Source organism: Nilaparvata lugens, chromosome 3, assembly GCF_014356525.2.
Source record: "Nilaparvata lugens isolate BPH chromosome 3, ASM1435652v1, whole genome shotgun sequence".
Classification (NCBI taxonomy): Eukaryota; Metazoa; Arthropoda; class Insecta; order Hemiptera; family Delphacidae; genus Nilaparvata; species Nilaparvata lugens.
The window spans coordinates 47,367,430-47,381,494 of record NC_052506.1 but is presented as its reverse complement, the minus strand read 5'-3'; the positions used below and the strand labels follow the sequence as shown (position 1 = coordinate 47,381,494).

Below are 14,065 nucleotides of genomic sequence, written 5' to 3'. Positions count from 1 at the left end.
TGAAAATAATCCTTATTCTAATACTCATCTCTCTTCTATTACAGCACAATATTGGATGTTCTGAAGCAGAAGTTCATGATGATGTTCATATGGTTCACTCTCATCTTCTTCTTCCTTGCCGGGACCGAACGTGTCAACATCTTTTCTTTGGGATACTTGATTGGTTCTTTCATTTTCTTTTGGCAAGGAAACGATCTCTTTCTGCTACATATCAAAGTTATTCTTAGGTGGTAAGTAGGATTGACTTATTAAAATTTTATATTATATCTTGCTTGGAAATCCTTTTTCAATAATAGCAGTGTTGATTCCATTAGAAATACTTCTAATATTTAATATCTACAATAAGTGCGCAATGCAAAATGTTACTGTGAAAACGACATTTCGAACTACGAAGGCTAGTCAATATGCAAGGTTTATTGCGATGGACTCTTCATACCTTGGTCAATAAGAGTAATAGGGTTTTTGAAACTCAATTATTATTCTGATTTCACTTTCATATTTAACGCCACTTTCAGTCACATCATACTGAAAAATGAGTGGTGTATTCCCTTCAATCTGTAATCCACTGCAACTTTTTTGCAGTTTGTGTCCAGTCCCAAAGTAAAGAACAAATAAAGAATAGGTACTTTTATTTGTATATCTACAGTGAAAAATACAGCTTTTTCTCCCTGAGGGGAAAGTTAGATGCCCGAAGCGAAGCCGAGGGCAACAATTTCCCTGAGGGAGAAAAAGTATTTTTTATTTGTGATGTGACCAACATTTTTCCTCCACATACATTCTTAGAAACTGCAAATCAAATCATTTTAATAACTCACGTTATTGGTGGCAATGTTTTCTTTTACAACATAACCCAAAATGTAAAGACTAAAAAGTAAAAACCGGTACCGGTACGTCTGGCTGGCACTGCCGATTTAGCTTTCTATCAGCAAAAGTTGTAAAAATTATCAGCTTGAAACAATGGTCGACTCTAGTTCAGATTTGAATCACAGATAAAAAAAATTGTTGGCTGCTATTTTGAATAGAATAAACTATTTAAAAATATGTATTCATTTTTATTGTCTACTAATATTAAGTATGTAATCATACATATATTTCATGAGTTGATCAAAATTCTGGTTGAGGTATTGACTTTAGTTGGCTCAATGACAGAGAACTCTATTATGTTTCCTCATCTGAGCTTCGACCTACCAACCTATTTCCGATGTAAGTTTTAAAATAGAGATGCTTTCTATGTTGATTAGATGAAGCTACTTTTACTCCCTATGAAGTTTTCCTGTTTTTAGTCCCGAGGGCGGAAAAGTGACACTTAAGTATTATGTTTCAGGGAGTAAAGTAGGCTTAGGCAGTAGGTGGAGGAAAAATAATTTGAAGAAGGATTCTTTCTTCTGAGGTCCTGTCTAGTAACATTAATGAAGCTTTGAAACTGTGCTATTACTTTGTGCAAGGAAATAATGATCTGAGACCTGAATCTCATCTAATGGATGCGTTTGAATCCTACCATGTCATCTACTACATCTTCTGATGTCTGATGTGGAAGTAGAGGTTTTGTGTCTAATCTAGTAATATGAATAAAACTTTGAAAATGTGCTATTATAATGTGTTAGGGCGGAATAATTATCTGACACTTCAATCTTATTTAATAAATTGGAAATAAATTTGACTCCTGGCCTGTAATATGTAATATAGGCCTGTAATATGTGTTAGGCTCAATTCACACTGAAGTGGCGTGGCACTGACGTTGGACGGACTTTTATAAGAACATATTATGGTTCAACGCAAACAGAAGTGGCGTGGCGAAACGACACTCCAGTTAGTTTTGGGCCATGTGTTTATAGTGGGAGTGGTAAAAAGTCAGGGCCACACCATCGCCACGTCACTTCAGTGTGAATTGGGTCTTTTACTTTGATCTTGTTCAGTCGTTGTTTATCTAGTACATCCAAACTTCAAAGTACAGACTATGTTATGTTGTTGCAGGTGGAAATATCTGATTGTATACAACGTCACAGTGATTCTGTGCAAAGCCATTTTGCAGATAGCAGGATGCATATTCATCAATGAGATTCTGCAAGCGAATTCATGCTGGTTCATAGAGTCGTTTGGTATAGGCTGCATCAAGAAGTTCCGCACTCATTTTCCAGGAGGTGAGTATTACTAGCACTCAGCTCAACCAATCATTTAATAACCAACCATCTACTCGCAATATCTGTATTTACTATGTACGAGGGTGAATCAAATGAAAACCTTGAAAGTTCCGAGAAGTTGTAGGATTGATCCGGTAGTTGGCAGGGATGTTCGTTGAAGCTCACACAACTGCCCATATGAATAAAACCAGAGCAAATGCTCATGAGAAAGAACATGGAGCATAAGGTTTTGCTCATGAGCATTAGGTAGAAGCATAAGCATTTGCTCATTTTTATATAAATAAGCTTTACCTTATACTCTTACTTTATGCTCTTGAACTCTGGAGCAAATGCTCACGTATTTTAAAGATTTTTCATCAGCTGAATGGCCTTTGTGCCCTTACTTTGTTTTTATAGCTCACGTAAGCGCTAAATATGCAAGTAGGAGACACCGCTTGTGTTTGTGTCGTCTGCTCTGTTTTCTACTTACGAATTGAGTTTTAAGTTAGTTGAGTTTAGAATTTTGAAATAATAGCGTGAAAAAATGTCATCTCTATAATAATCTTCAGCATAATCTTAAAATATCAATAGCCTTCTTATAATCGTCTACACTCTCATCTTCTTAAATGCCTATTTCCTATTTTGTGATGGCTATCTTTTGTAGTTTTTCTTTTGTAGGAATAATGATGATATATATTATGGTTGAATCTAAAAAGAGTTTTATAGTTCTCAACTATTGATTGTGATCGTATCTGGTATAGTTTCCTCTTCCTTATACGAATTAGTTGAGCCATTTTACTATGAGCAAAAGGTGAAAAGCTGCTCTAGACTAGATTCAAAAGTTGAGCAAATGCTCTACTTTATTCATACAATTTTGAGTATAAGCTTTTACTTTTGAACAAATGCTCAATCTATTTTTTTGATGAGCATGAGCAAAAGGTTTTGCTCACGTTTATTCATAGAAAATGAAGCAAATGCTCCATATTTTAGAAGTATAAGCAAATGCTCAACTTTATTCATATGGCCCAATGACTACCTTCAGTGACCTATCAGTGACCTTGCTACACACAACTGGCGGTGACTTCAGTTACAATATGGCCACCCCAGTATCAATATGCACCGCGTTAGAACAGCTATCAGTCATTAGTTTCTTGGCCATTGAAGGTGTCAAACCAATGGAAATTCATTGCAGGATGCCAGTACAGTATGGCAATTCATGTTTGTCCAGAAACACACATTACCATCAACCAGAAACAAAAAGAGCAAGTAAGGAATGGTGCCATAGCTCATCGCCAAAACTCCCCCAAAAAAATCCGAACTCAGCGATCAGCAAGTAAACTCTTGCTGAGTTTACCACCCACCTTATTCTCCAGACCTCGCCCCTAGTGACTTTCATGTGTTTGGAAAGCTTAAAGATGCAATGGGAGGCAAGCATTTTCAAAGTGATGAAGTGAAAACCGCGGTACACGAGTGGTTACAGGCACAACCAAAAAATCTTGAAACGTGGTATTCATGCGCTTCCAAAGAGGTGGAACACTTGCATAACAAGTCAAGGAGACTGTGTCGAAGAATGATAAATGTAAGTTTTACCCAATTGTCAAAATAAATTATTTATAACACGTTTAAGGTTTTCATTTGATTCACCCTCGTATATCTGTTTGGTTGTAACAATATTAAATGAAGGTTTTCATTCCATTTCTCGAAACGTATAAATTATTTCATCAATAATCACCCAATTTCTGATATTTCGGCAGAAGAATAATAATAGAACCGGGCATGTTATAATATATTCATCTCCTACATATCTGTAAGAAAAATATAAAAAATATGAAGATGTAGAAAATAATAGTATATGTTTGGTCTCTGAACTATTTTTTTCAGATCCAAAGTCATGTGTTGTTCCTCAAGGTGACGCTGGTTTGGCTTGGGATGGATTCTGTTTCGCTTTCCTGATAATGCAAAGGAGACTTTTTAACAGTTATTACTTCCAGCACATAGTCAATGAAACAAAAGCGATGGCTATTCTTGCATCTCGGTAAGTAGTAGTCGAGTGATATATAAAGTACAATATTAGTTGACCTTCATTCAGCTATTTCGAGGAAACCTTATCAATTCCCTACTGAGAAATTTATGAATAAAATATTGAATTTCACTTATAGTTCAATTCATAAGTTGTAAGATTCGAATTTAACTTATAGTTCAATTTGTAAGTTGTGAGATTTCTGTTAATTATATTATTATTAAATGTCAATTTGTTTTCAATTATTATCAATAGAGATTTTTATCAATTATTCGTGATGAAGTTCCTTCCCCAATAATTTAGTGCTTATAATTTTGGACTACTATTCTAAATCCATAAGTAATCTACTAGAATGAAACTTTTCAAAAGTGAGCCGCTCTTCTGATGGCAAATAAATTTGTCGAAGAAGGCTCAGTTGTTGTGCTAGGCCGTGGGGTCCGCCGATTTAAATCTGGTTAATAATGCGATCTTAATTCTAGTGGTATTTCTTGGAAATAAGAACATTGATATGCGGTTGACTGACTCCTCTTATAATTTAATAATTTTGAAAATATTACAAAACATTTTTTACATGAAGAATCAAATAATTTATTTATTTATTCACAATATCACATCGGAAACAACAGGTAATGACCCTAATATGTTTCCTTAACAAAACAATAAGTACAGTATACAGTTTAATGAAAAAAATATACTAACTTAAAACTAACGTTTGAAAAGAAAAAATAATACTTAGAAAACTGCTTCTAAAACATTCCTTAATAGAGTTGGTGGTGAAAGTGATGGTGAAAATGAATATATGAAGTGAAGAAGGAGAGGTGTTATCAATAAATATGATGAGAGAGCATGCAGTCTCATATGAATGATAGGATGAGGGTGATAATGGTATTCAAGATAATAGAGTCTCCTATAATCAATTATATTCAACCATTGAATTTACAATATAGTAAAATGGGATTATAAAATGATTTTATAAGTTATAAAAATGAACTCAATAAATCACATAACTACCAGCAAAAACTTTGAAAATAAGGAGTAAGTAAGAATAAAATGACTTTGAATGTGCAAATAAAGGAAAATTAATGTATAAAAAGTGATATTTTTATAATGATAGAATAAATTATAAATATGTCTTTAAGAGGTCAAATTTACGAGGGCACATTTGATATTGTAGTGGGGGGATATCAAGTACTTATCTATGATCTGTCGTCATCGAGTGTGGTGTCCAAAGGGTGGCAGATGAGGGTGAAGGATGATGACCTCCAGACATCGGGCTGGTGGCGGTCAGATCGAAGATCGTCTTTCGGTCCCCACGTCAAGCTCAGATGTCCGATATCACCGGCCATCTCGGTCGGCGAATTCGTCAGCCCTCGTTCGACAGCAAGGCATATTTACAGCTCAATACTTGAATGAGGTCAAGAATACACAAACAAAATACCTGCAACACTAGTAACAACTACTTAGTAATGCTAGAATAAATCACTTACTTGAAAATTGTATTCAATGGATGATTTCTCATGAAATCATCTAATGAATACAATACATGCATAAAATTTACATCAAACATGAAAGGAAAATCGGAAGAATTTTTTTAGTTTAAAAAAAAATAGAATTATATAAGAAAGAAAGTTTATTGGGACTGTCATCTTGGTATTCAAGATAATCTCCTATAATCAATTATATTCAACCATTGAATTTACAATACAGTAAAATGGGATTATAAAATGATTTTATAAGTTATAAAAATGAATTCAATTGAACCTATAATTCGTTTTTCTATTTGTAGAGGAGCTGAACTCATCCAGGAATTGAGCACTAAACAAATAAGAGAACAGCAGGAAGCTGAGCGAAGGATCCTGGAGAAGATTAAATACAAGATGGACCGAATCAAGGCCTCTCAGCAGCGGGTCCAGGGCCAGGGCCCTGAGTACCGTGAACCGGCCAATCATCATGTCGGTCAGTGCTATTTTCCTCTAGTAATCATGTTTTTCATGGGATTTTATTGTTTATTGATGAGTTTCGTCTGGATTTATCAAGATTTTTGTTGGGGTCACTAGAGTGGAACATTATGCTGAAACAGAGTGTGAGTACAAGCTTTATTGATATTCAGTTCATCAACTCATTTTACATTTTTAATAAAACATCATGTTTGAATAAACGTTTTTATAAGTAGCTTTTTCACATTCAATCTAGTAGTTGGTAAACTATAGATACTAGTTGTTTTAATATTTTGAAATTAGTAAGTGATTTTTAGTGTGAGTGATATATTGAATCAACATTTTTATGTACACACTCTTTCATGTGTATCCCAATTCATATTCAAATACTATATACTTAAAAAAGTTTTAATATTTTTTTCGTATTGAAGATTCTATGTATTCGATAAACGTTGATCTTTATACTTAATACTCTTCGGTTTCTAACAATCTTCTTCGGTGCTCATAATTAATTAATGTTTATGGTCCTGATGCATTGTTTTCAAAATACATATTGTATGTTCAGCCTCAAAAAATCATGTATTTTCCCTGAAATGTTTTCTAGTGAAAAAAATTATGTTGCTAAAGGTGCTTTTAAATATGTTTAAATAGGCCTATGTGTGTTTGGAGACAATTCTCACACAATTCCTATCACTCATCAATATAACACATTCCTAGCGTTTTTTTGGAAACAGTTATATGTTGTCAAAATCTATTAACACAAAGCGTGGTAGTAAAGCGTGGATCTGACAATTCCAATGACAAACCAATTAAAACAAATTGGTTGAGTTCAAAGCCACTGATCGGTGAGTGAACGATGAGACCGCTGAGTGAACGTGGCTCTGAACGAAGCACTGTTTGGTCGTTGAACGATGCATAGACTCACATGCAGCGCTAGTATATTTGGAATTGAAATCGGCCATTGAGGGGACAGCCTTAAAAATTATTACATACTGAAGATCTTGAAGATTTTTGTAATCTATTATTACAAAAAAATATAGGCTATTATATAATATCTCGCGCTAAAATACCTTAATGGAACCTTCAATTTCAAGTAAGAGCTAGCATTGGGAAGGCATAGGGATTGTGCGTTTATACCTCTTTAAGGTCTTTGGTCTAACTGATAAAAAAACGTCATATCCGGTTCGTTCACTGATCAGCTAATCTGTACTGTCCACCGATGGAAAAAACGTAAACAGACATGGCTGAATATGAGGTTGTTTACAAATAATAGACTCCATTATAATGTATTTGGGAGCAGAGAAATGCATGATTACATAAATTCAATAACATTTAAAATATTTTACAAAGCATTTAAAACAACTCCAATCACTTGATGGTTTTCCATTTTAATTGATTAGGTTAAGTTCTAGTTTTGTTTACAAAATAAATTATCAGCAGGGGAAACATCTGTCATCCATGACTTATGAGCAACCGTTCAGCCACAGAATACACACAAAATGGAAAGTATCAATCTAACCAAGATTTGAGTGCACCAAGACCACGGCTCATGACTGCATCATCTTGTTAGAAATTAAAACTACTGCTGTATTACAATTCTACACTTTCTTTCAAGATGGCGGATTATGGTGTCACGATACTAGCCGACTTTCCATTCTGTGGTTCATCTGTGATCACTAAATCTGATCAGGTTTTTTACTGAACGTAAAAAATACCGATGGAATTTATCAGTGGCTTTGAACGCAACCATTGTCAGCATATATGTTTGATAGAAACGATAAAAGTCGCTATTGCAACGCGACACAACCTGTTACAAAATATTCTTCCTTTCGCGAATTTAGCACATTCGAGTACTGTACTAAACATGTTGGAATTGATTAATATGTGTGCTACGAAACAAACCATTCTGACACAAATTCAATACCTCAATTTACATATTAATGTGTGTACACGAGTTTTATAACACGAAAATCATTTGAAACTGACTACTGTAGAGCATTGTCGGCACATTTACTTACAGTTCTAATAACTCACCGCACTTGGTAAACCAATTTTAAAAAGTTTTTTTTTTGTTGATTCAGATTCTTAATATTTATTGTTATATTATAGGCTACTTTGTGAAATGAAACTGACTTTTGTGGTTAACGTTATTTCTCTTTTAATGGTTACAGAGACATGAAAATAATCATTTTACCGCCAAATTTCAAATTCTACTCATTTATTTAAATCATTCTATTGTTCTTCACTAGTATATCACAAGCTTAATGTGTTGGTTTTTCTTATTCTCAAATGGAAGAGTCTCATTTGTGACAATTTAATTAGTTTTGGGGAGAAAACAGGAAGGTGAGTAAAATTTACTCATGGTTACCCTTAAGCGCCTATTTTGGAAGCTTACCTACTTTTCTAGGGTTAATAACTCACTGTTACAAATATTATAACTTTTTTGAAAACATATTGCTATTGAGACACAACTTGTGTACACGAGTACTGTGTTGCACATTTCCGGCACTTTTTACCATGCGTGTGTGTGTGTGTGTGCAACCAACAGCATCAGCCCCCCTAGCACACGACTCGTCAGGAAGCATCTCGTCACCGCTGTCGCTGCAGGGCTACCACACACCGGTGGAGGACGACATGCCCCACATGACGCCGCTCATCCAGGCGCCAACGCCGACGTCAGCCATCATGACGGTGAGCCTGGACGCCTACCTGGATCCACAGCGCATGTCGTTCGGCTCACCGCCCAACTCGGAGATGTTGCCTCGCATCCCCTCCATCGACGACTCGTTCCCTGTCTTCTCACCGCCGCCGTACGGTGCAGTCGTCACGGGCGTCGCTCACCCCCACCACCGTCGCGGGTCCAGCTTCACGTCAGCCGGCCCCCCCTGGATGCCGCTCCGCACCCCCCGCCACTCCTTCTCCACGACCTCGCAGCGCTCGCACCACACATGTACTGACTCTTCTCCTCTCCTCTGCTCTAACACTCTGTAATTACGCACTGAATGTCCGCTTAGCATTGTCAGCTGCAAGTCAATGAGAACGCTGAGCTGAACAGCTGGAGGTAGCACTGGTTAGGAATACTAGACCAGGAGTCCGTCTAATTGTGTTGAGGATGATCTCCAACAGATCCAATAGATAAGCTTTAGATGTTGCCGAACTTTGTCATGTTGATTTATAAGTTCAACTCATATATATATATATATATTAAATGAAAATCACATGATAATAATCATTATTATCCATTTTGACTAGGCTATACAATCATTCACTGAATAAAATACTTATACTCGGTTGCACAAACGCCTGTTGACTTTAAATCACAATCAAATTCCACGAGAACCAATCAGAGAAGCCTTCTTCTCTGAAAAACCTTCTCTGATTGGTTCTCTTGGAATTTAATTACGATTTAAATTTAACAGGCTCTTGTGCAAGCGGACCTCAGTCGATAGGGTTATTTTCACTGTAGCCTATATTTTTCCATTCATTAGTATTTAAAGAAAAAATGAAATGTCCATTTATTGCGGGGTGTAAATAGAAAACATTTTTGTAAAAACTTGGACGGGTTACTGCTGGCCTTAATCACTACTAAAGATATCAGTCATGGGAAAAAGGTTAGAATTGCATCGATGTATGGAGAAACATAGTACAGCGCATGCGCTCGGTTTGATTTTGCATTAGCCAGCAGGCAGCCAACCTATGACAGCGTATTGTGACCTTGACCTATGATAATCACTAGCCGATCTTTTTCTTGTGACTGAACCATCTACACCTCCAGTGAAGCTATTGAGCTCAGTGATGGAACACATTGCTGAATGGAACATGCTATTGTGGTCGTCATGATAATTTCAGATAGCTCATAGTTCGTATTGAGCACAATAAATGTACATATTATCGAATGAATCTTCAAAAAACTAATAAAGTATTTTATTGAAAATACTGATCATGTAAAATATATTATTTTTATCCAATTTTTGTACATAAGTTGTATAATAATAACTAAATTATCGTGTTTAAAAGTTTCCTATTTTATATAGAAATTTTGTTACTGGTACGTAATATTTGTACATAATTGAATTCTTCAGCTTTTTACAGTTCTTGAACTGAACGTACCCTTTAAACAGTGTACTCCTAAATTATATGAAGCATTATTATTCAAACCTTATTACAAATCCTCATCGATAACAAGCTCGTCTATTGAACAAGTCACATAATACAATAATACATGTCAGTCTTGAAATTTTTTCTTTTACATAAAATCAGAATAAATTCTTCCTGTTGAGCGCTACATGAAATAATATATTGAATTTTCAGATGATTGAATAATGAGCATTCTTTATTCAAATATTAATGGTTTTTTTAATACGGTAATATTTTGGATGGAAATAGTATCTAAAATAAATAAGTTCTAATAAATATTGAACATCAATATTTATTATGATAATGAACATCATCTACTAAATCTATTTCTTTTATAATTTATTTCATAGATAAAATATCATTCGAGAATTTATGAAAATAAGATTTATAAATCCCAATTCCTGTATTGGACTTGATACTATAATGTAACATTCTTTTAACAGATTGTGGAAATAACAGGACTTTTTATCAATAAAAAACATACTATATTTTAATTTCATTAACAAGTAATCCAATAAAAATCTCCAACTTAAGAATATGCTCAGCATGCAGCAGGCGTTATTTTTATGTACGGAGATACCATTTTGTCGTTGAGTTTAGAAAATCTATTTCCTCATATTTTGTGTTTGTCTTGATGGCCAAATGAACTGCGAATCATCTTCTATTGTGGTGTCTTGTGTTCATGTTTATGTTTACTTGTATTGTCTCAACCAATTTTTTGAGGTTCTGCTTCTCCCTATTAACGAAACTCTAAAAGTTTTGATTATCCATTTAATTTGTATCAATTTAATAATGAGAGGTTTGCCTGAACAGGAACTCTGATAGGAGCCAAGAGAAGAGCTTGGGAGAGTCATAGCGGTAAAGTAAATTGAGTTCTAGGTGTTGGTACAACTATTCTATCTCTTCAGCTCTTCAAACGAATATTGAACGAATCCTCTTGCTCATTATATTCGTTAATCAGCGCATAAAACCTATTAACGCTTCAAACTTCTAAATGAACTAATCGTGTCTTGTTCTCACCCACTCATTAACCGAAACTATGAACCTCCAAATGTCATTATGAAGCAATTTCTCAAGTGTTGTGAATATTGTGAATATCTATGTTGTATTGTCTATTGTATTCATGAATGTCATTATCTTCATAGTAACATGGAGCACCGCAATCAATCATGCTTTTGTGATGTCTTGAAATGTATTCAACTACTGGAAATAGGTTTACGGTGTCATGTATCACTGAACCAAGACTCAAAACTGACCGAATTTTTCGAAAAAATGTTTCCTAGATCAGTATAGATCCGATTCCTGGATTCTGGAGAATCTTTCTTATTGTGTTCCCGATTATGTATAAATGTTAATTCATTTTCATTATTATGGAATGTGATAGTTTTATTATATTGTTCATTTATTACTGAGGCAGTTAATGGATGGAAATTTCACTAATGCTATTTTTTTAGACTAATGTATTTCTAAAAATGAATAAACTCCATTGATTTTGAGTAGCATCAATATTTTTTTCAAGTGAATCTAGTAGTTCAATCCAGATTTTTATTGTGGCCTATTTTAGTTTACCCTTGATATCATAAGGTCGCTTCCAAGACATGTGGCCTAATTGCTTGCGTAGCAAACATGCATTGAACAAATTAGCAAAAAAAAAAAATACAATAAATACCCCTTCAATAAAATGAATACTCTTGTCACAGTACTGACGAGTATTCAACTATCTTGATAAATCTAACGATTGGTGAAATCAACCAAAACTAAAACAAGTGGTGATTAGTTGGATGATGCTAATCTATTTTTCTTCTGGTCTACCAAAACATACCACTACACTTCAGTGTGTTATGTTGAGTGCTTGGTCAAGTGATGCGAAGCACCATTTATCATTTTTACTCTAAACAATAAATACTACCAATCACTTCAATAATTCATCATTTTTTATCTGATTGATTCATCTGTTTCGAAATATCATTTTCACATTGTAAATTCATTATTTATCATTCATTTTTTTCTTTTTTTTTTTGTTCATCACTTTGTTCATTCATCATTGTTGATTTTGTGTTCCATCATCATCACCATTCCATCAAATCGGAATCAAATTCCATTCAATGTATTCATTTTGTATCTTTTACCATCATATTTCAGTATAAATGTAAAATTCATCCCCTGAAATCTTGTATGTGCTGTTGAAGATATTCCCCAAAATACCTTTCTCCTGAAATATGTTGGTTAAAAATAGTAGTTATTGCTTTATGTAAAGCTCGTGTAAGTTATTTATAGACTTTTTCAAAAATACTATTTTTCGATGCAGATTTTAAGGTTTCATTTTGTTTATAATATGAGCTTTTTAAATGTCCTATCTTTTAAAAATTTGGATTTTTTCAGCTCTTGTATAATGTTTTTTTTTAATTACAAAAATATGTTGAAACGTGATAACTGTCTTAATCGTGATTAATTTCACGAGAACCAAACAGAGAAGGCGTTTTTGAAAATTTATCTTATTGGTTCTCGCGAAATTAATCACCATTAAAATTTAACCGGCTTTTGTGCAAGCGGCACTTGGAGTAACAATTATTAATTTGTGAAATGATAGTTGATGGGTTTCCAATAAAAGATCACTCAACGAATTCATCTTTATTAAATCATTTATCTTTAAATTATTGATCTTTTGATCTGATATTTCTCCTACATTTGAGTCTCTGAGCCTGGAAGTGCTAAGGACCTTTTTTCATCACTATCTCATGAATCACATTTTATTTGGGTCCTTTGATATCATTCATATGTTCACAATTTTCACCCTTTGCATAGGATGATGCTAATCTCAGATGCAACCGTTATTTTATAAATAAAAATGACTTATCACATACATTTTCCACAATTCATAATTATTATCATTGGCAATTTTGTAATTCTGTAAAAAAATCTATTTCTTTACTCAAGACTAGTTATAGAAACTAAAAATTGCCTGTTGTAAAAAATAAAAAGCATATAAAATGAACTATCTCTTTTCAGGCTTCAAGCATGTAATTATTTATTGTTAGATGTTAGTTCTGTATTATGCTTTAATTGTTGAATGTTATCTTATCTACTGTGACAATAATTGTTGTGATCAACCATGTTCAAATCATATTCATGCTATTATATTCGCTTAAATCTATATTTAACTTGAATATAAATAAATATAAATAAAAATATAAATATAAATCCATATTCGCTTAAATCTATAATTAACTTGAACTTTTTACTGTTAATACACACGTTTATTTTTCTTCCGAAATAAGTAGTCAACCTCATTTTATGATCAAACTTACCATATTCATGGTACGGTAGTGAATCCATAATCTTCTATTTAATTATGATTATTGTTTCATAAGGTATGTTAACTTATTATTCCTAATATATTTCCTCCATTATTTATATAAAATACTATTCATTAGTTTTTTATACCAGAGAGAGTTCGCTTCATCTTACATAGTTTTTTCCTATTATCGTCTATCAATAATTATAAGGCTAGGCAAACACCTGTTAGTCAAAACAAGACTAGTCACGTTCAGTCACAATAATTCACATAGTTGCTTATGAAGATATGTCTAATTGCAATGACTAATCAGTGTGAGTTGTGTCATAAGCAACAATGTCAAGTATTGTGACTAAACATTATGAATGAATAAATAAATAAACATGTCTTGTCTTGTCTTGACTAACTGGTGTGTTTCTAACCTAACTCTTTGTAAATATTCTTGTTATATTTGTATACAACTGTTGAATGAAAATTCAATTCAGATTAAACCTTCATCGAGGTTTATAAAATAAGTCTATAAATGCAATGCTCAAGTCTCAACGAATGAAATTTA

General features: G+C 33.7%; 1 protein-coding gene across 1 annotated transcript in view; it reads left to right on the top strand.

The window, feature by feature from the left end:
- The window catches only part of LOC111050150 (piezo-type mechanosensitive ion channel component), a 153,067-nt gene that overhangs the window by 83,728 nt on the left and 55,274 nt on the right, over positions 1-14,065 (top strand). The window contains exons 25-29 of the mRNA XM_039422810.1: positions 45-230; positions 1,975-2,141; positions 4,002-4,155; positions 5,927-6,116; positions 8,400-9,027. Coding sequence (XP_039278744.1) covers positions 45-230; positions 1,975-2,141; positions 4,002-4,155; positions 5,927-6,116; positions 8,400-9,027 — 1,325 coding nt within the window. The remainder of the gene's footprint in view (positions 1-44; positions 231-1,974; positions 2,142-4,001; positions 4,156-5,926; positions 6,117-8,399; positions 9,028-14,065) is intronic.